Source organism: Pygocentrus nattereri, chromosome 24 (genome assembly GCF_015220715.1).
Source record: "Pygocentrus nattereri isolate fPygNat1 chromosome 24, fPygNat1.pri, whole genome shotgun sequence".
Lineage (NCBI taxonomy): Eukaryota > Metazoa > Chordata > Actinopteri > Characiformes > Serrasalmidae > Pygocentrus > Pygocentrus nattereri.
In genome coordinates this window covers 1,512,130-1,537,663 of record NC_051234.1, presented here as the reverse complement: position 1 = coordinate 1,537,663, position 25,534 = coordinate 1,512,130, and the positions used below count along the sequence as shown (strand labels likewise).

Sequence of the window (25,534 nt, the reverse complement as noted above, 5' to 3'; positions counted from 1 at the left end):
TTAAGTTTAGAATCTAAACCTAAGAGTCTAACCCAACAAACCTCTGTCTGAACCCAATTGTAGGTAACAAAACTTTCTCTGAACCTAAATTGTCTAAATTCAACCACAGAACAAAATTTTGTCTGAACCCGAATACAGCCCGAAAAAAATTCTGTCTGATGCAACTGTATTTGACAAAATTCTGACAGAACCCAAATGTGGCCAGAACCTCCACCACAGCCCAACAAAATTCTCTCTTAACCTGACTGCAGCCCAACAAAAGCTTAGTTTGAACCCGACTGCAGCCTGACAATATTCTATTGGAATGACTGTAGCCCAATAAAAATATATCTAAACTGTGACTGTAGCCTGACAAAAAATACTGCACAAAAATACTGTTAACTGAGCTGTTTTCTGCCAACTTTCAGTCATTTTAGCTCATTTTTTTACTGCAGCAAGTCACTTTGCAGCAAACTGAAGTTCCAAAGCACATCGACATGCATTTTCCATTTCAATTAAGTGGAATTCGTGCAGTAAAGCTAGCATTACAGTGCATATCCCAGAAAGGTAGTTTCTCAACAGGCCCCTCCTCTCTCTTCTCTCTCTCTCATTGTCTCTCAATTATTTTACCAAAATTTCAATGAATACTTGTCTATCAATGTCCAATTACATTGCCCTACTGCCCAGGCCTAGTAGGAACCGGACTGTAGCCAGTCCAACTTTTGTCTGAACTGACTACAGCCCAACAAAATCTGTCTGAAAAATGTCTGTCTGAACCCGACTGTAGCCATCAACCTGACAACCACCCCCTGGAGACGAAATAACACTTCATATTCATAACAATAGTGCCAGTTAAGTTACCTTGTAGTGTCATTTTTGCACACACAGGGACACAGGGGCCAAAAAAAAACCCTAATTTTAACCTAACCTAAGCTCAACGAATATTTCAGAAGTGATGTCGAACTCGACTGAGCCCAGAGTGAACAGGCAGGTCCCGTCAGGTTTCGGACAGATACATCAAGCTGTAGTGCTGAGCTGGATTGTGAGGCACTAGCGGCTGTGGTTAAATTGAAATATTTCGCAGCATGTGTCGGAAGCATGGCGAACGGTAATTATGACAGATCTGATTAAACGGGCGAGGCTGGGGCCGGGCGGGGCGGCTCCGGGCTGCAGGTGCGACCTTGCGCATTCCTGCGTGTGTAAATAAAATTAATTACAAGCGCGGGGGCGCGCGGCGCGTGACATCGCTACGCGCGGCGAGTCCCACGGGGGGGACCCTAATGGAATATTTTCCCGGAGTCTAATAATACAGTTGGTATTGACTTGGGGTAATTAGGGGGATCATTAAAGCCGCTTTTCCCCGCGTATTTGCCTGCCTGATCAGATTAGCCAGAATGGGCCTCAGAACAAGCCCTGTGTGGTCTGACAGAGGAGATGCAGGAGAAGCTCGAGAACAGGAACACTACCTAACACACACACACACACACACACACCCACAAACGAGAGAGAGAAAGAGGGAAAGAAAGGAGCTCACTAATATGAAGTAATAGAGGGAGAGATGAAAGAGAGAAAGAGATACAGACTCATTAATATGAAGTAATAGTGAGGAAGGAAAAGAGAAAGAGGGAGAGAGAGAGAAAGAACAAAAATGAGAGACAGCGTGAGACAGAGGAGAGAAACAGAGAGAAGGAGAGACAGAGAGAGGGGTTAAATCTTAAGTAATAAAATGAGGGAGAAGGGGAAGTAAGGGGAAAAGAGAGAGCTCACTAATGTGAAGTAACAGTGGGAAGAATGAAAGGCTGAAAAAGAGCCAGAAAAACAAAGAGAGAGACAGAGGCAGCTTCATTGATATGAAGTAATAGAGGGAGAGATGGAAAATAAAAGGAACAGTGAGAGAGAAATTGACAGAGACAGAAAGAGAAAGGAAAAAAGAAAGAATGAGGAGAGAAACAGTCAAAGAGAGAGTGAGAAAGAGGAGGGAAAGCAAAACAGAGAGACTCAGAAAGAAAACGAGAAAGAGAAGCAGAGAGAGAGAGAGAGAGAATGTAGAGGCATATCTACTACGTCTGTAGTTTTTGTACTGGTGGGTTTTTTGTAGAGGTGAAGGTAACGACTGCATGGTTGGTGGTCGTGTAGGAAAAGAGAAAGAAAAATTCTGCTGCAGAATCTTCTGTCCATTACACAATAAGACAAAGGTTCATTGGAAGGGGAGGGTTTGCCTTTTGTGCCATAATTCATCCCTAAATCAATTATTCAGACATCTGGGGCTCCAGTTCAAGAAAATTGTGTCTTTAATAATAGAGGGAACTGCAGCGGTTTCCCAGGCAACCTAATAACCAGGCAACCAGATAAATAAATAAATCAATTAATAAAGAGTCCTAGGCCTGCTCCCCCCCTCTCAGAGACGCCCTGTTCCCATCTGGCTGCTTTCTGCCCCACAATAATTGGCCCATCCCCCACAGGAAGAGGATGAATTCATAACAGTAAACAAACAACTTCTCAAAATGAAGCCACCACAGTAAAGAAAATAATGAAAAATAATATATGTATATATACAGACACACACACACACACACACACATACACACATACACACACATACACATTTTTCGTTTTTTTTCTTTATAAATGAATAACAATAATGCCTTCATGGATGGCAGGCAATGCTAATCTAAGAAGCTGCGATATGTAAGGATACAAAATACGAGTAGAGTTGAGAAAGCACAGAGAAAAGCCTCATGTTAGTGCACAGAAATGGCACGGTGCCAGAGCGAGAAGCGCCCAGCGATTCTATAAAGCGCTACCCGTGGGAAGAACTACAGATGCATATGAGTGCGCTGCAGATGCAAACATGCTAACAAAATGAACAAAACGTTGCAGTTAACTGGCATAAAAAAGCTAAAAAAATTACATTCTAAGTTGCTGAACAGATTCCAGTGACTTCAGTGAAAGTAAAACGTATGTACCTGAATTAGCGCCGCGAAAGATGCAATTAAAGCAGAATTTTTCTAAATATCTGCAAAGCTCAATCACTGAGACGTAAAAAAAAAGGTTAGATGTAAAACGCTCCAGTCCAGAGAAACTTAGAGTCACATTTCTTTACAGAGGGGTTGACAGGAACCGGGGATTAAAACACCTAGAAATACACTTTAGTCCAAAGCTTTCTTCAAACCTTTGCGTCTCAGACATCAGACAGCATAACTCCAAATAACGTAACAACCTTCTCTTAGGGATCTTTTGGAGGCGTGAAACACTTTGGATGTCTGGTTAATATCATCACCACTGGGAACAATAACAACATGGTAAGTTTCTCTAGAATGGAGCATTTTACACCAAACCACTCCGAATGACTTTGTTTACACTGTAACCATTACAGAAATGTAAAAAGTCAGTTCCCCTTTTTGGTGGGTGCAGCATGTTAACACTAGGATAGAGTGTTAGATAGGGACACTGAAGCTTGGCTTTTTTGTTCTTGTATCATGCTGAATAATTTAATAAACTGAAAACGGAAACATTAACAATGTTAGGAAAGAGATTCCTACTTTTCAATCACACCAACATTCTATCTATCTATGTGTCTGTCTATCGATCTATCTATCGATCTATGTGTCTATCTATCTATCTATCTATCTATCTATCTATCTATGTGTCTGTCTATCGATCTATCTATCGATCTATGTGTCTATCTATCTATCTATCTATCTATGTGTCTGTCTATCGATCTATCTATCGATCTATGTGTCTATCTATCTATCTATCTATCTATCTATCTATCTATCTATGTGTCTGTCTATCGATCTATCTATCGATCTATGTGTCTATCTATCTATCTATCTATCTATGTGTCTGTCTATCGATCTATCTATCGATCTATGTGTCTATCTATCTATCTATCTATCTATCTATCTATCTATCTATCTATCTATCTATCTACCTACCTACCTACCTACCTACCTACCTACCTACCTACCTGGCTAACTTGCTAGCTAGCTCTCTGTCAACAAAATGAGTTTGGAGAAAAACGGAATTATTTCAGGTATGTATCTCTCTCTCTCTCTCTCTCTCTCTCTCTCTCTCTCTCTCTCTCTCTCTCTCTCTCTCTCTCGCCTAGAGTGCAGCCCCCCCCCCCCCAAGAGAGGGTGCTCAGTGACAGATGGCACACCCTCCACTACCCCCCTAACACACACACACACACACACACACACACACACACACACACACACACACACACACAGACACACACACACACACACACAGACACACACACACACACACTCACACTCACACACACACACACCAGCCCCACGCCTGGCCCCCCTGTACTGCAGCGGCGCACCAGATCACTGACATTCTGTCTCATTAGAGCACTGCTAATTACCACTACAGCCTCTTCCAGGAGAGAGAGAGAGAGAGAGAGAGAGAGAGAGAGAGAGAGACAGAGAGAGAGAGAAGAAGGGAGTGTGAGTGAATGAGTGAGTGAGTGGTCACTCTGAGGGAATGGTACACTGTGCTGAAGGTGCTTGTCATCCAACAGCAGGGACTGTGATTAGTCTAACCTTCTCTATCCCCCTGTTTCTCTTTCTCTCTCTTACTTTTTGTTTCTCAATCCCTCTGTCTCTCTTTCCCCCTCTCTCTTAAGGGCTCTTGTCAGAATGCTAGTCTCTTTAGCTCCAAGCTAACCAACTCCACATCCTGCTCTCCACTTAATACTGACTCATTCAACACACACACACACACACACACACACACACACACACCAGCTCTACAGTGTGCATCAATAGACATTCATCCACATCCTAAATCGCACCATCACAAATCTTCATATAAAAGGCAGTACTAATGTACCATTGTTCCCAATGTTAACATTATAATCTGCACTGAAAAAAGTGCTGCAAATATATATTTTCTCATCAATAAACTACACTATATAAATACAATCGTTGCCAAAAGTAAGTAAACTGGAACACAAATATATTTCCTTCATGGGGAAATATAGCATGCATTTAAGTAAAGTGAATTTAACGCATCACGTTTCTTAATCTGGCAAAAGAGTGCAGGAATGCTGGGTAGGTTAAGCAGTGGTTATTAGAGCAGTCCTCTAGTCCTCAAGTCCTCAAGACGGTCTGCAATTCAGGGTTTCAGTTTGAGAATCACTGGCTTAAAGGAATACTACAGTAATTTTCAACCTGAAATCTATCTGCTGCCTCTGTAATGTATAATAAATGTCCCTGTACTAAAGAACAGAAAACCAGTGGACTCAAAAGAACACTTACAGTAGAAACCAGTAGGCAGGTGCTGAAGCTGCAGAGCAACGGGCCTCTAAGTACCAGGGAACTTGTCAAAAGTATTATCCACGGTTACTGAGTAAGGATGCAAGATGATGTCAGTACCATTTGGCTTTGAAAAAAAAAAACAAGAACATCAGATAGATGTCTAGATATGACCAATATTTCATGGTTGTATGTTGAATTGATTATATGTAATGTATTAAGCAGAATATTTAGGCAACTTTGCCTTTTATTCATTTACTGCTTTTGTAACCTTACAGAAATAAAGGCTGTATATCTCTGTAATGCCAATCCAAATGAACATACTCCCAATTCCAACATTTTACGAATGTATTTCTTCAAGCTACACAGTGAAGGAGAAGGTAATTGAAATGCTGGTGTGAATATGAAAGTGCCACCAAACAGAGAAAGGCTGCCTCTCAGGTCTTGCATGGATACGAGCCCAGAGAGGGGGACAACATGGCCGAGGTCCAACACCCATCCCCCACCACACCACACACACACACACACACACACACACACATGGAAGAACTGCACACACTCATCCACATAAACATGAATACACATACAAAGATGTGCATGCACACACTCACTGAAAATCCCTCTTCAGGCCCTGGAGACCACACCTGCACCCTTGTCTCCATACCTCTGTCATTCTTCCCTCGCTTCTCCTCTCTCTATTTCTGCCTGTACCTCGGTGCTCGAACAGCAGAGGCCCAAGGCAGCTCTACAGTACTGCTGCTGTTGCTGCACGTGAGACTGTGATCATGACCATTATTAGAGGTATATTATTCAAATATACACACACACACACACACACACACACACTCCTGTAATGTTCAATCCTAGTCTATCTGCTGCATCTGTATACATAAATCTAAAGCTATACTGACATATAAATGTAAGCATAAATGAACATGCACATGTTGATAAATGAGTAATGATTATCATTGGTCTGAAATCAGAAGTACAGTAAGTAGTTACTAGAAATGTACTCAGGTCGCCTGTTAAGCATTTGAGCTGGCATTATTTGAACACTAAAAACACGACGTGGGTATTTATTATATTTGATTACAGTGAGAGCGAAAAGATAAGAAAACAAACTTATATTAGTGAAATGCCAATTTTATGTATTAACAGAACGGTTAATTGTTAAGGATGTGATTGAGAAGCCAGATATAGCTTGGCTGTATCACTAACTAGTCTAGCTGATGTTAACTCATTCCAGAAATAAACAGGCCTGTTGGCACATAGCTTTCTGAACTCTTCAGCTTTTTTGAGGCAATCTCCTTCACTCATCCAACACAAATAACGACAGACATCTAATTTTGAATAATAAAGCATGCTTTCAAAAATATTTTTCTGTGTGGCGCTAAAAGCTGTTACCGAAAGAAGCGAGCCTACACCGCTCTATATTAATGTTGGCCAAACTTGTTATATTTATTTATTTATAATTTGCATATTTTTTGCTTCTCCACCATTAACAAAACATTCATTCATCAACTCACAGATACATATCAAAATTAGTCACATCCCTAGTAAATGAAACGATAACTTATCCCATTTTTACTTGTGTATGTGCTGACACATACGTTTAGTTCCGTTCTGATGCTGCAAAAGTGAATATGCCAGTGAGCTGGAAGTTTGAGCAGATGACAACAGAACTTTAGTTTGTAACAAATGTTTAACAGTGAGGGGAAATGCATTAAAGCCTTTCAGTACTACTCAGGTCGTAAAGGTGGATGACTTCAAATATCTTGGGTCAACCATCCAGAGCAATGGACAGTGTAGAAAAGAGGTGAAGAAGAGGGTGCAGGCAGGATGGAGTGGGTGGAGACGGATGTCGGGGCTGATGTGTGACAGAAGGACAGCAGCAAGAGTGAAAGGGAAGGTCTACAAGACAGCAGTGCGTCCTGCTATGATGTTTGGTTTGGAGACTGTGGCTCTGTCTAAAAGACAGGAGGCTGAGCTGGAGGTGGCGGAGATGAAGATGCTGAGATTTTCGTTGGGAGTGACCAGGATGGACAAGATTAGAAATGAGCAGATCAGAGGGACGGTGAAGGTGGAGCAGTTTGGAGATAAAGCCAGAGAGGCCAGGTTGAGATGGTTTGGACATGTGTTGAGGAGGAATAGTGGATATATTGGGCAAAGAATGTTGGAGATGGAGCTGCCGGGCAGAAGGAGAAGAGGTAGACCTCAGAGAAGGTTTATGGATGTAGTGAAGGTGGACATGGAGATGATGGGTGTGAAAGTAGAGGAGGCAGTGGATAGGGCAAGATGGAGGCAGATGATCCGCTGTGGCGACCCGTAAAGGGAGCAGCCGAAAGAAGAAGAAGAGGAAGAAGAAGAAGAAGTACTACTCGTTTAATCATTCATTGGAAAAACTGTAAAAGTGTTTATTTATTATTTTGTATCGTTATCGCCCCAGAAATTCCACATCCCTAGTAATTACGGCTGTGAATATGGTGGCTGCAGCTGGTGCAGTTGAGCATTCTTGCAGATGAAGCTGATCAATCAGCCCTTCTGCCAGTGCCCTCTGCTTCTGACCCACTGCATGCCATGTTACCCAAGAAGCATATGGGCATTTAGCCAGGAAAGAGGGAAAAGCCTCCATCCCCCACTGTGCAGACATACGCATACAGAAACACATGCACATGCTCAGTAGGGCTGTACAAGTTATCATTTGTTAGTCTCTATCATGATACTGACCTTTGCAATGCTGACACTGCAGGAGGATGAAACATGCAAATTAGTCGTCTAACCAATCAAAATGCTCACTGTTTCTTTGGTTGTTTTGGGGAATCAAGGTGTTTGCATAGTCCAGTAAAAGTAAATAATTTTGGTAAAAATAATGCAGGCGAATCTTTATGAAAGACATGCTCACTAATGCATTTTACTACATTGCAAGGCATTTCTCAAATAAGAAAGCAATACTGGTACAGCCAGGGTGAATCCTGCATTTCACTCTGAATTAAACAGAATTAATTATTTTGACAGTCTTTAATCAGGTCACACTGGCCACATTGGTCACATTGATTCACCAGTGCATTTTTAACAGAATGCAAATGGAATTGCAATTGCAATAATTTAATAAAGTAATTCCAAATCAAATTCAAGTAATTTTTTGTCAAAATTATAGGCCAGTCTTTAGTGGAGTCGCAGGGATTCACCTGCGGTTGGTACAGTGTAGTCGGAAACACCTTTGCCTTCTGTGCTTTAGACTGCAGTTCAATCCCCCATCTGGGTAAGCCCCATACACTATTCCAATAAGAGTCCCTGGGCAAGACTCCTAACACTACCTTGCGCCTACCTGTATGAAAAATAAAAGCTCAAATTGTAAGTCGCTCTGGATAAGAGCGTCCGCCAAATGCTGTAATTGCATTTTCAATGCATTCAAAGGTGAACTACAATCTCGTTATGTAGCATTATAATCGCAATGCTGGTCTTTTGCCCATGTTGTGCAGCCCTAATGCACACACAAAAAAGCTCATCAACACTCTCCACCATCAACTCTCCACCAAAGACAGTTACTGCTGGATGGACATCCAGCCTGTAGCCCCAGTGGGCCCGGTGCGAGAGCAAGCGACTGAGGGAGAACGGGAGTGATGGAGGGAGGGAGGGAAGGAGGGAAGGAGGGAGGGGGGACCAGCTGCCCGGGGAGCACACATTACGAGATGGAGCTGGAGATAAGTGCTCTCCCCGGCCCCTTTTTCAGCTGCGTAATTAGCACAGTTCTTATCTGCTGCTCAATTCACATTCACACCAGCCATGAATGGGGAGCACAGACATATGCAGGGGGAGAGAACACACACACACACATACACACACACATACACACACACACACACACACACACACAAGCGCACACAGATGCAAACATACATATATGCCTGTACACAAGTGCACACAAACGCACAGATACTCTCATACACATGTTTATTATGAGGACTATTTTTCTAACAAAAAAACAGGAGTCATCTTTCCACTGATAGGATAATTCTATGCAAGACTTTTTTTGAGAATTAACGCATTGGTTTTCTTTCTCTCTTCCACTCGCCCCTCCCTTCGCTTCTCAGCTTTGAACTCATTTGAACAAAAACAGTGGTTTGTGCATCAAACTGTAATTTGGTAAAAGAAAGGTATCTGGCATGATGATCAGTGCAATCAGCAAAAACCCACTGATATTTCCAGATAATTTAGGGCTTTTTAGTCATTTTCCCCCCTTTTTTTGCCATCAAATGCAATTTTGAAAATCTTCCACTGTGCATGGAGATATTCGAAACCTTTAATAACGGGCCTCGCCTTGTGCTTCTTTAATTAGTTTTAATAGAGAGAATCAGACGGTAATTTGGTGCACACAAGCCTGTATTCAGCAGAAGGTTGTTCTATGGGTGAGATAATGGTGTGGGCTTTACTGAGAGCCAGTCAGAGACGGGACAATATAAACACGTTTGTTTAACGTTGAAACACTGTCTGCTGTTCACAAGGCCACAATAAAGCACGGCTATGTCATTATGGCAGTAAATTACCTGCCTGCTTACCTGTCTGTCTTCTCTTTTATCTTTCTATCTGACAGGTAAGAGCCTGTGTGCCTCTGCATTGTGACCGTACACAAGTGCCGGACGATATTTTGTCAACTGAGGTGATGCGTTTGCATGTATATGATCACTGAAGGTCATTCACCAAGCACTTGACAAGGCTAAAAGAGTGGTCTGCACATCATTGATAAAACGGGCACCTTAGTCTTGATGGAGCAAAGGGCTTTTAATCATAACATGATAATGTCTTTAACAGGTTACAATCTATTTCATTTATTGAATATAGTATTTTAAATGTTTGTAGTGGGCCACCACACATATTTTCCTGATGTTTCTAGACATAATCTGTTTTTTTTATGTTGCTGATGTTTTCAAGATGACACTGTCAGCAATAATTATGTCATATAAAGAAATAAAAAGGTACAGGTGCAAAATAAAATTTCTCCATTGTGGCTGTTCTAATGGCATGTTGCTGTTAATTAGCACTATCAGCGAGAGGTGTAAAGATGCACTCGGCCTTCCGCAATTTCTTTTGATTCTCGATACTTGGTTCACATCTCCATAATCTCAGGATATTCTGAACAAAACTAAAGATGTACTCATGTTATTAATGAACACGCAGGTGTGAGCTGTTGATTGGTGCTGGTTATTTGTGATCTCTGGTTCCCACAACCGCGTTCAATGCCATCATATGTTTGCACTGCAATGTCACGGTGTATTGTCTTTAAAGGCAGCTACAACTAAGCAGGCTAACTTCGCAACTGCTATCTAGTTAATGCTAAAGCTCCAGCCTCCAGGACGTCAACACAAAGAGGCACGTTACTGTGTTATGCTATGGCCAATCCAGTTTCCGTAATTTGTGTGTTCTGAAATTAGTTTTTATTTACAAACATGTTGTTATTTTTTAAATAATTAATTCTTGCCCAGATTTCAGAAGCATATGGGTGTAGTCACTCTGATCATGTAAGACAGAACATACCTGGCTCTTTGAAGCAGCAACCTTGGCGAACATTGCCTGGGACACCTTGGCCCTCTTCATCTCCTGCTGGATCTCGTCATAGATGGAGGAGTTGATGTTCAAGATGGAGCTCTCCTGCTTGCCGTTCCACTCCGACGGCTGCGGAGAGGGCTTCACCTGGGCAGGGACCCGAGACGCCTTCTCAATACAGCATAGAGGGGGCAGCATTTCAGTAACTTTTCCAACAATTACGCCATATTCTAGCACTAGTACAAACTAAGCTCATTAAATGACACGTCTTCTACAGAACCATTATTCAAATGGGCCTATCGTGGCTGTGATATAAAAGCTGACTTTTTATACCATTTGAAAACTTCAGCTGCCCTTTACACATTTCATGTGTAAACAGTGCAAAACTACCTGGAATTAAATGCTTTAAGTCAAGAGATGTTCAGCATGTTGTTACATTGTTCTACAAAGAACCGTTTCAGAAAGATCAAAATGACAGTTACAATATCAAGATTTTGAGGATTTCACTAATTGATAAAGTTTCCTTTGGGATGTCTATGTCATTGCTAGATGCAAAGGTGTAAAATTTGTCATGATGAAAGATCCTGCGAGTCTCTATAATGCAGAAATAAAAAATACACTTACAGGAGAAATGCCCACTGGAATCCTTGGGTTCCAGTCCTCTGGCCTGATATTGTTACATTCTTCTCTTCTGGGCTGCAGACACACACACACACACACACACACACACACATAGAGACGCACATTTTAACACATTTAATTCCTCTGAACCGTGCGGGTGAAAACATAGTTTAATCAAAACATCTAATCTAATGTTCACAACACTCTAAATTTGAAATGAAGAGCCTCTCTTCTTGAGAAGAATAATCTGCTTAATGTCTCTTTAGAGGACAGGGACTCTGTTGAACATATTGTAACACCTTTCTTCTAATGATTTACGTCTGGAGCAAAGAGACTTGCGCAGGAGACTGTGGAAACATTGCAGACAGAAAGAAAAGAAAAAACACGTCTAACGTCTACCAACAGAACTGGCGAAAATAACGCTGTCAGCAAGTCGTTTCACAGCCATTCTTTTGCAAAAGCCCAGGCGTCGGGGTTGAGCTGTTTTGTGACCGTATCTAATTGTTAAGGACGGAACATGCACAAACTTGCGTGGCACTGTCTGTCTGACGACCCATTAACGTATGTGGGAGTCATACCTCCACCACCGTTTTTATGATGGCCATAAAAAATGCTTACAGCACGGTGAGAACTGCCGCCCTGCTGATTTATAGCACCGGGTCCAGTCAGAGTCAGCCTCCATTGCATCGCCTGCATTGGTTGGCATGCGCCACATGCTCTCGCCTTACACGGGCATAGGCTTGGCGCAGGGAATCTCAACAGCCGGAGTAATAACCGCTAATGTAACTCACAATATGGCTGAGATGCATTGAGTATAGATGGCATGAATGCGTGGGTACGTCTTCCTGCCAGGCTGAGACCCATTCAGAATGATGTAGTGTATGAGATGTTTGTATGTTTCTGGCCTGTGCATACACAAGGCTACTCTTTTACATAATCACCTGCATTCGAGTCCTGTAAATTCCATAAACTTTCTGTAGTATTTTATAATAATATATATATATATATATATATACACACATGGTTTGCACAGTCCTCTTTTGTTGCTGCTGTAATCATACAATTTCTATCTATTTATTTCAATCATGTCTTTAAATAGGCCATACTAGAATCTGACTGATTTGAGGCTGCGCACGCCTGATGAATCAAAGAATCAAGAGCAGTCGCTGAACTAACCAAGTCGGAGTAGCATCTGATGATGGGATCTGAACTGGAAAGCAGCATCTGGTTCACTCCTACACTCTGGTTCTAGCGCACACAGACACACACACACACACAGAAGCAAACACACACTTGAGCGAACAGCAATGGCATTTCAGCCTTCGCTATTGTGCAACTCTCAGTGTGTGTGAATGAGCAGGAGAGGGGCTTTATCCTGAATAAAAAGCCCTGGCTCAGCCCAACCAGCATAGAGGGGCTTTGTGTCCACTATGACACACTCAAGTGCACTTGAAGGAGTCTGCAGAGGAGAAGTTATCACATACTTTTCTGACTGCTATTCGGGAGCTGTTCAGGGCACGAAAGCATGACTTCTATCTCGCACTGGGCATTTATGCACATGAAGGACTCCTGGTAGTGGTGTGTGGTATTAATAAAATTCAATATCACAATATTTTCCAAATATCACAGCATCATGGTGTTTGATTAAACATACATTTCCATTAATGAAGTTGTGCTTTCTGAACACCAAATATTGTCTTAAAAGCCTGAAAAGTTTGTTCCCTTTGGACATTTTTGTTCTGTTTTCGTGTCCAAGGGAACGTTACACAGTTTTATAAATATTAACCAGACAGAAGAAAAAATGGCAGAAATAAACCTTTACAATTCTTTACTTGCTTGTATTTTAAAGTATTTTTCCTGATGCCTCCACAAAACGATACACATGCAGTTACATCCTGAATGTATAAAGTGCACAACAACAAACTCTCTGACAAAAGGAAACATTGCTCTTATATAAAATGTAATGTGAATCATGTACTGATTGCTATTTATCAGTAATGCACAAACTTATAATCAGTATTACTGATATTACAAAACAGTTCATCCAGCACTAATTTCTGGATACAAATTCCAGTTTTATGATTGATGCCAACCCTATGTTTTGGATAGCCCACAAGGGTGGTGGTGTGGTTTGTCACCTGGACAGGGCGTGTTGGGGGCGTGCTGATAAGAGGAGCAGGGCCCATGGCGGAAGCTGCTGTCAAACTCCTCTCTCTTTCCTCCTGGTAGATGCGGTCTCGCTCAGCCTCAGGAAGCTGAAGGAAGTTCTGCATGGCCCTCAGGTTGACCAGAAGAGACTGAGATGCTGTTTTAGGATCCTCCTCTTTTCTCAGGATCTCTGAGAGAAGACCCTGAGAGACACAAAGAAAGAGAGGTGGGGATGATACAGGGAGAGAGAGAAGGGGGGGTGACAAAAAGAGAGAAAGAAAATGAAAGAGAACCTCTGAAATATAAACAGACCAAGAAATTACAGCATTTACAATGTGTACACTTAGACGAGTCCAATCCTCCTAATAAGATAAATCCACCCTATGACCCTATGTGATGCTGGACCTTTGATATGTGCAGTGCTGCCCTTTCTAACTTCCCCCAACTTTCAAAAGCCTCCTTCTTATCCTCTTTATCTCCTCCATAATCAAAAAAGGCCACCAAACCCACATGCGCTTTCGCAGTCAGAGACGCCATGACATGTCACCACAAGTACTCTTCATTAAACTGCTGCAGAAGAACGTACAATAAATTTTACAAGAGCTCTCCAAAACAAAAAAAGGCATGTCGCAAATTCTTTATAGTGTAGATAAATGGGAAAGGCTGCCAATTTGTGCAAAAAACACAACTCTCCATTCACGCTCCTACTTTCCAATAGATTCTTATCACTTTCACACGACTTCAAAGCCAAAGGGACTTATAATGAGCCTCACAGTGAACCTTCCTAAAAACTATGCAGAACATCTTCAGACATTATCTCCACGGCTGGCTCCAGAGAAAAAAAAAAACCTGTGAGCATGGTGCAGCAGCAGTCCGTGACCGGGCTCCCCATGCGCTGGCAGAGAGCCAGGTACATCTCTCTCTCTCACCTGATGACGGTAAACAGTTGTCATGGCACCATGTCTCTACAGGACTCGAAAGCTTATGCTAACGGCAAAGCGACAAGCGCTTGTGTGAAGTGACAAAGAAGGGGAGAAAAAAAAAAAGAATGAGTGGGAGTAGAAGACATTAAAGAAATAAAGTTATAACTAGAGGTTCTGCCACTTTTCAGTGAAATTGAGAGGGGCAAGAGCACGGCAATGTCTCCAGGCCTCGGCTTGCCAAATGTTCCAAATATCTCTCTTTCTGTCCCCTGTTTTCCGTGACAACAGTCTACCCTTGTCTGTTTATTCCCACAACAAACAACATCAAGCTCCCCATCTCGGAGAGAGCATTCCATTGTTGCTGTGTTACCAGAGCCGAGTGATTAGTGTAATATAGCCTACGTGTAGTGACACGTATCAGGCAAACATGTCATAGCTGATGTATGGCATTGGTGTGGTAAGGAATGATTCAGCTTTTTGACAGTCAACAAAATAGTTTCATGGTCACTAACAGAGAAACATCTTCTTTATATTTGAGTACCTGAATACATATTTTTGTTTAAACCAAGAGAAATTAAACAAAGCCAATGTTCTCCACAGCTCTGAGTAAAAATCTAATAAGAGGGATCGGTAATTTAACACAAGCTATGAAGCCAATGCTCCATCTACACTTGTCCTATAAGAAAACACCCAATAAATATTCTTTACGATTTTTAGTAAACACTTATTAAGTTTAAGTCTCTAAATATAAGAAAGCCTTTTAGGGAAAAAAATCTCATGTAGAAAATAAGGAATGCAAACTACACTGTACAATGAAATATACAACTATGCATAGTTGTCATACAGGATGACAACTGAAAGACAAATTGTGATGATGACACACCTTTGAACAAAGTAACTCAATGACAGTTGCATCTAGCTACGCCATTATTTGAAGATTTCAACTATTACTTTGTTAATACCTGTGTCCTGTTGAAAGCCACACGGGCAAACACAGCCTGGGAAATACCGGCCCTCTTCAGCTCATCCCTCACCCACTTGTAGATTTCGGAGGACACCTCTGCATTGGAGGACACTTGCGAATCCAGGGGCTTGTTGAGTGCGCGGCTGACGGGTGGGTGATTCAGGTACTGCTGGTTGAGGGACTGCTGGGCCAGGAGCCGGTTAACGGCGTACTGCTGGTTCAGGATCTGTGCCATGACGATCTGCTGGTTGACCAGCTGAGGGCTGATGGGGGTAGACACCAGGCCAGGATGAAGGCCAGGCAGTTGTGCACGGCCTGGGGCCTGACCGCTGTGTGGCAGGGGCACGGGGGATGGTGGCTGCTCTGCTGTGCTACCAGGGATGGGCTGCTGACTGAAGCTCAGGTGGTTAGGACCGGGTGGGGAAAGGTCCGATAAACCATCCATTTCAGCTAAAATCATGCAGACAGGCAGAGGGGGAGAGAGAGAGAGAGAGACAGACAGAGAAGAAAACAAGATGTGTTAATGCTAAAAGTTCAAACTGTGCATCGGTGCAGAGAGGAGTATAAAATCAATGGCTGCAGGGAATGTCTTTAGTCAATTAGCAGCTACTTAAACACTTAAACTCTCAGGGACCGTATGTGGTCCTAGTTTCAGTTTAGGGCTCGATTAATCGACTAAGCTTGATTGTTTGATTTTTAAACAATCCTCAATTAAAATGTATTTTATTAATGAATCAGAAGTGACTAACATGGTTTGTAACTGTTCAGTCAAGTCAGTTTTTATCTGGCAAGTTTTGCCTTGAAAATGAATTGTTAAATAATGGCTAAAAAACTTTACACTATTATAAAGTCAGTAACAGCAGCTTCTGGCTCTCATAAATATATAACAGATATTTTTCGCACCAAAGCAGTAATAATAAGTCTTCATGTTATTAAACTGAGCTTTTTACTTATTCTAAGGGGTTAAATAGCAAAACTTTAAAAGACACTTGTGTAAAAGGACTGTGTGATTGCACTAAAAAACAAAGTCAAATAAAGGATTTTAATCTTCAGAAAATATATCACATCTGATTCTGGGTATGGCATATGATTAAATATCAACACAGAAAGCACAAAACCCCATAAAAACAAATAAACTGCTGTGTGATAAAGACTTCACTAATATATATAAAATCTCTGGGCCACTACTATGCATGTTGTTCAGGCTGGACCACCCCAGCCAGGAGTTAAAGGGGCTCAGTGCGTGACCTGCATCTACACAAGTTGGCAGCTCCCGAAATTAGTTTATAATTTCCATGGCCCAATCATGTGAGCAATAACAACAAGCCAGTGTGGCCCGCTGTCTAAAGTAGTGGGTGGGGGAGTCCTTACATGCATACGGCCAGCCGCTGGTGCATTTGAATCGCCCTTTATGCTCTTAATTTTCAAACAAGGTACGCAAGCTGGCCAATATGAAATTTCGGGAAAGTCTAAATATAGCCGGAGTCGGAGCAGAGACGGAGGCGCTTGGATCCCACAGCCGAGCCCTCTCGCTTAGGCTAGCCCTGACAAGACCAAGAGAATAAGGCAGCTATTTGATGCTGTTGATGGTATTTACTGTTATAAATATCGCAGCCCTTTTTAATTGACGAGTGCGAGGCCGCAAAACAACGGGCTGGAAAATCCGAAAATGAAAAGGTCTGTTGTGCACGCTGAGATTTAAGTGGGGACCGGAGTGTTACGGCTCCTTCAGACGTTCGGGGCGTATTACTTTAAAAGGATTTGTTTAAATAAGGATAAATTAAAACGTTCAACACCTACAAGCACAGGGATTGCACCATTCCAACTCAGCGCAACTCTGGCAATAATTTTACCAACCCCCTCATTTTGGGCAAACGTGAATTATGGCAACTCATCAAAATATAAATGTTTCAATAGGAGATAAAAAAACAGATTAAGAGCATGGAATCTCTCCAGAAATACATACAATAATCACAGGAACACAAGCATGTGTCTTTACTGACAGCCAAAACAAAGGAAGCCATGGCTGTTCCTTTCAGTATCGGGAGAAAGTGTGGGGGGGGGCTCAATAATAATCAAAGCTTTCTCATAATCCTCCTCATTTCGGCAGTCTGATACTACGGTGTGCCTTTCGGTTCCCATTTTTACCATAGAAAACTGCTGGGGGGCACATACACACACACACACACACACACACACACACACACACACACACACACACACACACACACAGCTATTCCATGCAAATTGAAAGACGGGAGAGAAAAGTGTTTGCAGGCCATGCTGTAGCAGCGAGCAGCAGACACACAACAAGAGTTCCTTCTGTGGAATCTGGCACCGAGCGGGCCGGGATTAGCAGTACAATAGTAGAGGGGGATGTGGGCTGGTAGAGAGAGTGAGAGAGAGACAGGCAGAGAAACAGAGAGAGAGAGAGGAATAGAGTGAGAGAGAGAGAGAGAGGAACAGAGTGAGAGAGAGAGAGAGAGAGAGAGAGAGAGGAACAGAGTGAGAGAGAGAGGCCCTGGTGTATCTCTGAGAGAACAGCAGGACTCCAGCCCACTCCACTGCTGCACAGTCGGACAACGTTTTCACACACACAGGCACACACACCTCCCTGCACTCCACAGGAGTGGCTCCTTAAAGTGACCTGCCTCTCACTGTCCTCTCACAAAAACCACAACATAGGTGGCTAAACCACACCAACTCTGTCCAGCCTTGGTGAAATAAGAGATTCAAGAACTGGGCTCATTAATTCCAGTCCTGGCCAACCTTACTCTCGCAGTACAGTTTGGTGATTTTCTAGCTCTAACATGTCTATTATATTTCATAAAGCCTTGGATACACTACATGACTTCTTAAGTCCTAATAGATTATAAAAAGACTGGGAATCTCACAGAATTTTTTTGGCAACTGATATCATAAGCATTGAAAAATGTGACAAGTTCAGAAACCAGTCCCCAGTTTTGACTTATTTGTTAAAGATCTATGGCTTACCAAAAAATCTAAGTGTACGAAATCTGGCAGATCCTTTTTCTTGAGACCCCAAAGTACACTTTGCCTATCATTTGTGTGCTACTGGTTTCAAAATCATATAGGGTGCTTGGGCCCCCTTGATCGCTATTTGTGATGAAATTTGTAGACTGCCAGAAATTCTCTACATGAATGTCATTTCCATCACTGAACTTGGGATCACACACTACACAATTTTTAAGTTGCTGCCAAACTAAACTCACATGACCACACACTTCTGTTTCTAAAAGACATGGATAAACCAAATGTGAAGCAGCTTGCTGCTGTATGCACTGACAGAGTTAAAAAGTGTGCAAAGTTGAGGTTGTGCATGTAAGACATGACCAGTGTGGTAGGTTTTAAGAGTTTTTGATGTGCATACAATGGATCGCGCTCCTGTCTTAAAGTCAATTCATTAAACAGGGCTGCTACACAAGAGAATGTCTGCCTGGCATTATTTATTAGCTATATTTACAACTTGCTCTCAGAGAAGGGACCAAAAAAATCAAACATGCAAATACTCAGAAAGTAGAACAGGAGGCAAAAAATCTAGCACACTACTTGATTTTTACTCCCAACTGTCAATTCTGACTACCCCAAAATCTGCAGACTAAAGCCAACCAGCCCAGACTTGGCCAGACTGAGAATTAGGGCTAATCAGGGTAAAAGTCATGTAGTGTAACCCCAGCTTAACTAACTGCAGAGAGGTATGTTTGAGCAGGACCACAACTGAACTATCCATGCTCCACCCACATAAACGTTCTTTTGTAATCGCAAGGGTGGACAAGCTATAGAGAGCACTGGCAAAGTTCCCACTGAACCTAATGAGAATCTGTAGCACAGTCAAAATAAGGAAATTTAGAGTGCATTATTCATTTCAAATGATATTTATTAATTTCGCACTCATCTTTTTTACGTTGAATGGGACATCCTGTTAAGACAGATTATATGTTTTGGTGTTGTGTAATGAAGCTAATGTTAACATGGAGGCTAATCTGTCACTTCTACTCTCCTGCTGTTGAATTTGCTGCAACGTAGTCCAGCATAACACTTCAACTGTAAACTCTTGAGACGAATGGCACTTCTGCCAAAGTTCTCTAAAGTTTGTCCAACTAACAGTTGCTATGAAGGAATGCACGTGTGGGTGGAGCATATATAATGACCTCTGGGGCGATGACCATGCACAATGACCAGATGCATTTGCTTCTGAACACATCACACTGCTTTTAGTTGATTTTGCTGATTATGTGTTATTATTGTGCAGTGTTATATTGTGCAAAAGACCAGGATGAATGGCTCTCATGCTCCGCGAGCGTCAAAAGAACCCCTCCCGCTCTCATGAATATTAAGTTCTAAGGAGGGTTGCCGTGGGCAACAGCCGGCTGGTGGGGTGTGCGGTGCTGTGGCCCCGAGTGTGTCACGTGACCTACCTACTGTGGTGGCACGTGGGCTGTCATGGAGGACGCACGTCCCCAGGTAGCCCTCCAGCTGGGAGGGTTGGCGCATGACTGCGCGGGCACACACATACATACACACACAGGTGTGGAGAGAGACAGAGAGTGTTAGTGGGATGGCACATGCATGTGTGCTGGGGGGTGGGGGGTTGGTGAGGGGGGGCAGATGTTACAGAGAGTGTCACCGTAGGAGCCTAAATACACCAGTGTGACTTACCTCGTGTGTGCTTTATCAGACTGTGTGATAGACACTATAAACACTACGAAGGCCCAGATCCTCACTTGAGTTTACACGAGTTTTAGTATATTTTCCAAGAAAAATGCCACCTCTAAACGAATCCTGACCAAATATTTGACCTCACAATTATGACTGGGTTATGATTATTTTAGGAAATCGTTTAGAGCATCATGAAGTCATCATGATTCTACGAGACGAGATTCTTTTAGTACTGTTGTATTAACTGTGTATTTGCAAAACAGACGAGCCGAATGCATATATTATTGAATAGTACTAAAAAAATTGCAGTTAATTTAAGCATTCCCAAATTGATACAGGTGAACTGACATCTGACTCCTACAATACAGCCCTACTGACTCTGCTGACCTGAGTCTTAATGCAGACTTTGTTTTCACTTAAAGTTCATAATTTAAGCAAATCTTGACCTGGTGGTCATGTAAATGTTTTTGTCTTATTCTTAGGCACAGGAAAAACTAAAATACGTGCAGCACAGCCTATATACTATAGTATCGCAAGTGCATGTTTTAATTTAATTTAGGATTCATTCCTAACATACCAAGCTGAAAACTTTAATTATTTTTATGAATTTGGAGGGAGAAACAAAGTTAGTTTATATTTAGTCTGCTTCAAGTAAGAATGATGTACTTCTAAATGAAACTTCTGGACTGCTGAACATTTAGCACGAGAATAACATCCACCGACATGCAAGGTTACCATCTCTTCACATTGCCCGTTTGCTGTAATGTACCATATGCACAGGTACACAGTTACTGTTTAAGCATCCATTAGATCATTACAGAAAGGCAAAAGGGAAGCAGTTTGACTATTTTTGCTTTTTTTTGGCTTTGCTTTGCAGTTGCGGCTTATTATGTGTAGGAAGTTAATTCCTAGAGCTACTAAGCTCCTAATTTTTTATCTGAATTTTTATCTGAAACTAAAACAACTCTTATTGCCATTATACATAAACAGTTCTCTGCAACGGCTCCAGATAGTCACCCGACATGTTGAAATGTGGTCTCATTTTAGGCTGCACTGCTCATTATTTTGTGTGATTTCATGTATAAACTGTTTACCGCTAATATCTACAATTAACAGAGAAAACAGGTACCTCTGTCGTAGAAGACATCATTAGAAGGATTAGAAGAATTTCTGTGATTTTTTTTTTTCAAATGCTGTAATTAATGTAACGCTGATGTGCACAAATAGGTTTTCAAATGAAAAACAAGAAAACACATGGAAATTAATTATAAGGTCATCAGAGAGGGGGTCATATTTGCATCAAACTATTAGCTAGCTTATGGTAATAGGTTTACACTGCCTTTACCAAGACTTTAGTTGCATGCAGCCTGTTATAGTCATGATGTGGCACAAAGCTTAAGCGAAATAGGTGGAAGCGGAATGATTTAAGCGCTCTTAAGTCAGGATCTGGCCCTGAATAAACAGAGCTAATGAACATATCTAAGGATGGTATGTGGTATTTTCAAAAATAAATAAATAAATAAATAAAAATCAACACAAAATAAAGCAAAAAAAAAAAAAATTCAAAAACGTATTTGAACTCATTATTCAAGTCATTAAATAGTGAGTAAAAAACACACTACAATACATTAACAACACATCCAATAACAGCAGGTGTAATGGGACAAACAATAGAGTAACACAATGCTGTCCTCGTTTTGCTTACCCATCATATCTTTTGTCTTCTTGAAATGTTTATACCAACGTCCAAATTCCTGACACTTCGCCGCAGACACATTTGCATAGTAAGTACTGTTCACAATGGAGGATATCATGCTCTGGAGGAGAGAGAGAAAGAGAGGGAGAGAGAGAACAGCATAAAATAGTGTTGAGTTTCTGCTTTGCTAGAAATTGCCTTAATATTTTCTTAACATTACATGCAGTAATAAAGATTACATACGATGCATGCTACGTTTTGGTGCAGAAGCTGACACAAATTTGTGCACAAATTTGCCTTCTCAACACAGAGAACTCATTTAGAAAACCAAAACAGCACACGTCCCTTCATACCAAATGGCCCAGAGTTTGAGAGGCAGTCTGCCACATAAGATGAGCTTCAGTGAGAGATAAAAAAACACACCAGCCTTGTATACAGGAAGATTTACTTTCCACATAGCTAAACAGATGATGCACTAGGGATTTCTTCCCTACACTAATGCAAGTTGCAGTCACAATCTGCTGTAAAAGCCGGTGGAGTTGAGTAGAGGGGCCACACTCTCCCCTTGCCTTGTTCACCCCTCAATTCACCATTTATCCTTGTTGCTTTTTATTTTGATGTTCCTCACAAACAAGCCCTGATTCTGTTTTATTAAGCCCAACACTTAACACTTTGATGGCCCGGGGCTAAGCAACACGCACACAAAAACTGTTAGGATCGTTATAAATATTCAAAAGACAAAAACATCTGTTTTACTTTTACAGGTATGCCGGCTTTATCATTTGTATAATATGAGCACTGGGGGACGATATGTGAGGATGGCTGCAGATTCAACCTTTATCTTTTCCAACAGCGGGTTTTCAGCTTTGCAGTGCTTTCTCCATTTTTGTTTTGTTTTTTTTACACTATCTGAAAACAGCCACCCTTTACATTCTGTGAACATTTCATTAAGAATGAACCAATGGAAATGGTCCGAAATTACTTGCTACATTAACACACACACACACACACACACACACACACACACACACACACACACACACACACACACACATTTTCTAAGCTGTTTCTCCCTCAGGGTCACGGGGGTGGGGGTGCTGGAGCCTATGCCAGCGGTCATCGGGCAGAAGGCAGGATACACCCTGGACAGGTCGCCAGTCCATCGCAGGGCAGACAGACAGACATACACAATCACACATACACACTCACACCTAGGGGGAATTTAGCGTGTCCAATTGGCCTGACTGCACGTCTTTGGACTGTGGGAGGAAACCGGAGTTACTACATTAACTTAAGAACATTTTTCCCCCTACAAAGTTACCATTCTGGAAATACAAGGTTTTGAGATACAAGATATACAGATACAATATACAGAACACAGGCCACAGCACAATGCTTGCATGCTGGAACAAATCAAGAATCATTTAAGAACAGTCCATATTTTAAAGACATGCTGTTGTCTTGTACAGTGTGCTGGGTGGTGGGTTTCACATGGAGCAGGAGACAGCGGGTTAACAGCTCAGCAAAGGCCAAGGCTGTGTATGCTTGAGAGGGACAATTAACCTTTATTGCGAGTGCGCGTGCAGCTGGAGAGATGAACAGTATGGAGAAAAACGCAGGCAAAATGAAAGAGAGAACCTTTCGCAAAAACTAGAGGTGCAGCAAATACAATGACATATAACATTGTTTATTTTCTCTTAACCCAAAGATTGTACTTTGACTTAAGTAAGCCCGTGGCTTTGAAACACAGAGGACAGTTATGATTGGCTGGCTCACACAATTTATATCCTAAAATTGCAAAACGGATTGACCAATGTAACAATTATTTTCCCAAAAGCTGACTGAATATTGGTCAATTCCAACCGTGCACAGCTGGCAAAACCTTGAAAAAGTGCTGCTCTCATGGCCTGACACAGTGGCCTACTTGCCACCCCTATGCTCAGGAGAACAACTTGTTTCTTAAAATTATCAGATCTCTTTATCATTCATCTCCAAAAACGATGAACACTCAGACTGCCCCACCAGATCTACAAGAATCTGCCTTCGACGTCATCTGCACCACACTCTGATAAGAAATGAGGCTGAAGAGAAGAGGACTGAAATTAAGATTTATACTGAAACTGATTAAAAAAGGTGTATGAATCATTACAGTAAAAATGCACTGCATCCTTCATTGGGGTGACAGCAGTGTGCCTGTTGTGTCGGGTGCTGTAACTGCATCCATCTCTCCGAATGCAAAGCCTGGCAGAAGCCGCTTTTGACACAGATGTTAGGATAAATATCGTTCATTAATCACCCGCCTCGCATGCAGCATCGCACCCCGTCTCCGAGAGAGTCGCCCGCTGAGAGAGGAAGAGAGACGGGTAAAAACTCGGTTGGGCCAGTGGCCACCATCAACAGGTAAAATGGGATGGGTCCGGGCCCCTTTAAATGATAAACATCTGCAGGCCTTATCACAGTGCCCAGGAAGTCTTGCTACAGCGCTATCACTGCGATCTGCTCGGCTTTCCGTCATGGGAGCGGAGCACGAAAACGGCCAGTGCTGCTGCTTTCTGCCATTGCTTTCCATTCTCTCTCTGTCTCTTTCTCAATCTCTCTAACTCAACTCTCTCTCCTTCTATGTAGCTGTCACTCTCTCATTCACCATCTCTCTCCATCATACATACTAACTGTAACTCTTACTCTCTCTCTCTTTCTCTTTCTGTAACTCTGACAGAATTTCTCTCACCCTCTCTCTTTCTCTCTCCACCACTACTACTACTATAAGCCTACTCCATTGTGTGGGAGGCCTGGGTTATTCCCCCTTCAACAATCTTAATTATAGCTTCTTTCCACGCCAACAAGCGTGTAACATGTTTGTGTGCGGTAAAGGGCTACTGTAGCTGCAGTACTTTAGGTCAGTCATTCCCAAACCTGGTCCTGGAGTACCACTTACAGTTTACCTGCTCTTACACAACCACGTAAACTCAAGAAAGACTCATTATTAAAGGAATATTCTAGCAATTTTCAATCTAATATCTATCTGTTGCTTCTTTACTGTACTGTCAATTAACACTGGCAATCATTTGAACAAATTTCCCTGTACTTATAATGAAAAAACTCACTGGAAGCTGATTTACAAAATTCAGTGGGCAGTTGCTGAATTCTGTGAGTAAATGTTTGAAATATAGGACTGAATTTATTTATTACCATAGTGATTTTTATTAAGTTTCATCTATTGGACACTGAAGGAAAATAAACAGTCTGCTTTCGTTTGGGTTTTCCGGTATCCATGGTGATCAGATGGAGACTGTGAAAACTCCACCTACCACCTTATGCTGTTAACGTAGTAACTCTTAAATCTTTCCTCTGAAAAAGTAGCCACATCTCTGAAAAAATGAACTATACAGATTTACAGCTTTTATGTAAAGCATTCTCATTACATCTTTGACTGAACAACTAAATCGTAATGTTTCCGATTTTTCAGCACTTCTGCATAATTAAATCCTAGAGGTGCTTCCAAAAGCTACCTCACAGAAAATGATTACATTAAATTGTTACAAATACACCGCCTGCTGTCTGAAACATAGTTTTACAGAAGTTCTGAGAACGATTTGCCCTAAAATATATTTTTACAACTTTCTTTTTTACCATCTACATTACATATAACAACTCAAAAGACACTTGTAGGTACGCTGGTGGTTGTGGATAGTACATCATGACCCTTGTT

General features: G+C 41.8%; 1 protein-coding gene across 7 annotated transcripts in view; it reads right to left on the bottom strand.

The window, feature by feature from the left end:
* Positions 1–25,534, bottom strand: part of LOC108439291 (DNA-binding protein SATB1) — a 61,168-nt gene that overhangs the window by 13,473 nt on the left and 22,161 nt on the right. For 3 of the 7 annotated variants that reach the window (XM_017717594.2, XM_037534133.1, XM_037534130.1), the window contains exons 6-12: positions 21,835–21,946; positions 19,889–19,966; positions 15,448–15,899; positions 13,553–13,765; positions 12,591–12,662; positions 11,418–11,489; positions 10,785–10,961 (exon numbers count right to left, since the gene is read on the bottom strand). In XM_017717594.2, coding sequence (XP_017573083.1) covers positions 10,785–10,961; positions 11,418–11,489; positions 12,591–12,662; positions 13,553–13,765; positions 15,448–15,899; positions 19,889–19,966; positions 21,835–21,946 — 1,176 coding nt within the window. The remainder of the gene's footprint in view (positions 1–10,784; positions 10,962–11,417; positions 11,490–12,590; positions 12,663–13,552; positions 13,766–15,447; positions 15,900–19,888; positions 19,967–21,834; positions 21,947–25,534) is intronic. The other 4 variants (XM_037534131.1, XM_037534132.1, XM_037534135.1 and 1 more) reach the window with 4 other exon arrangements.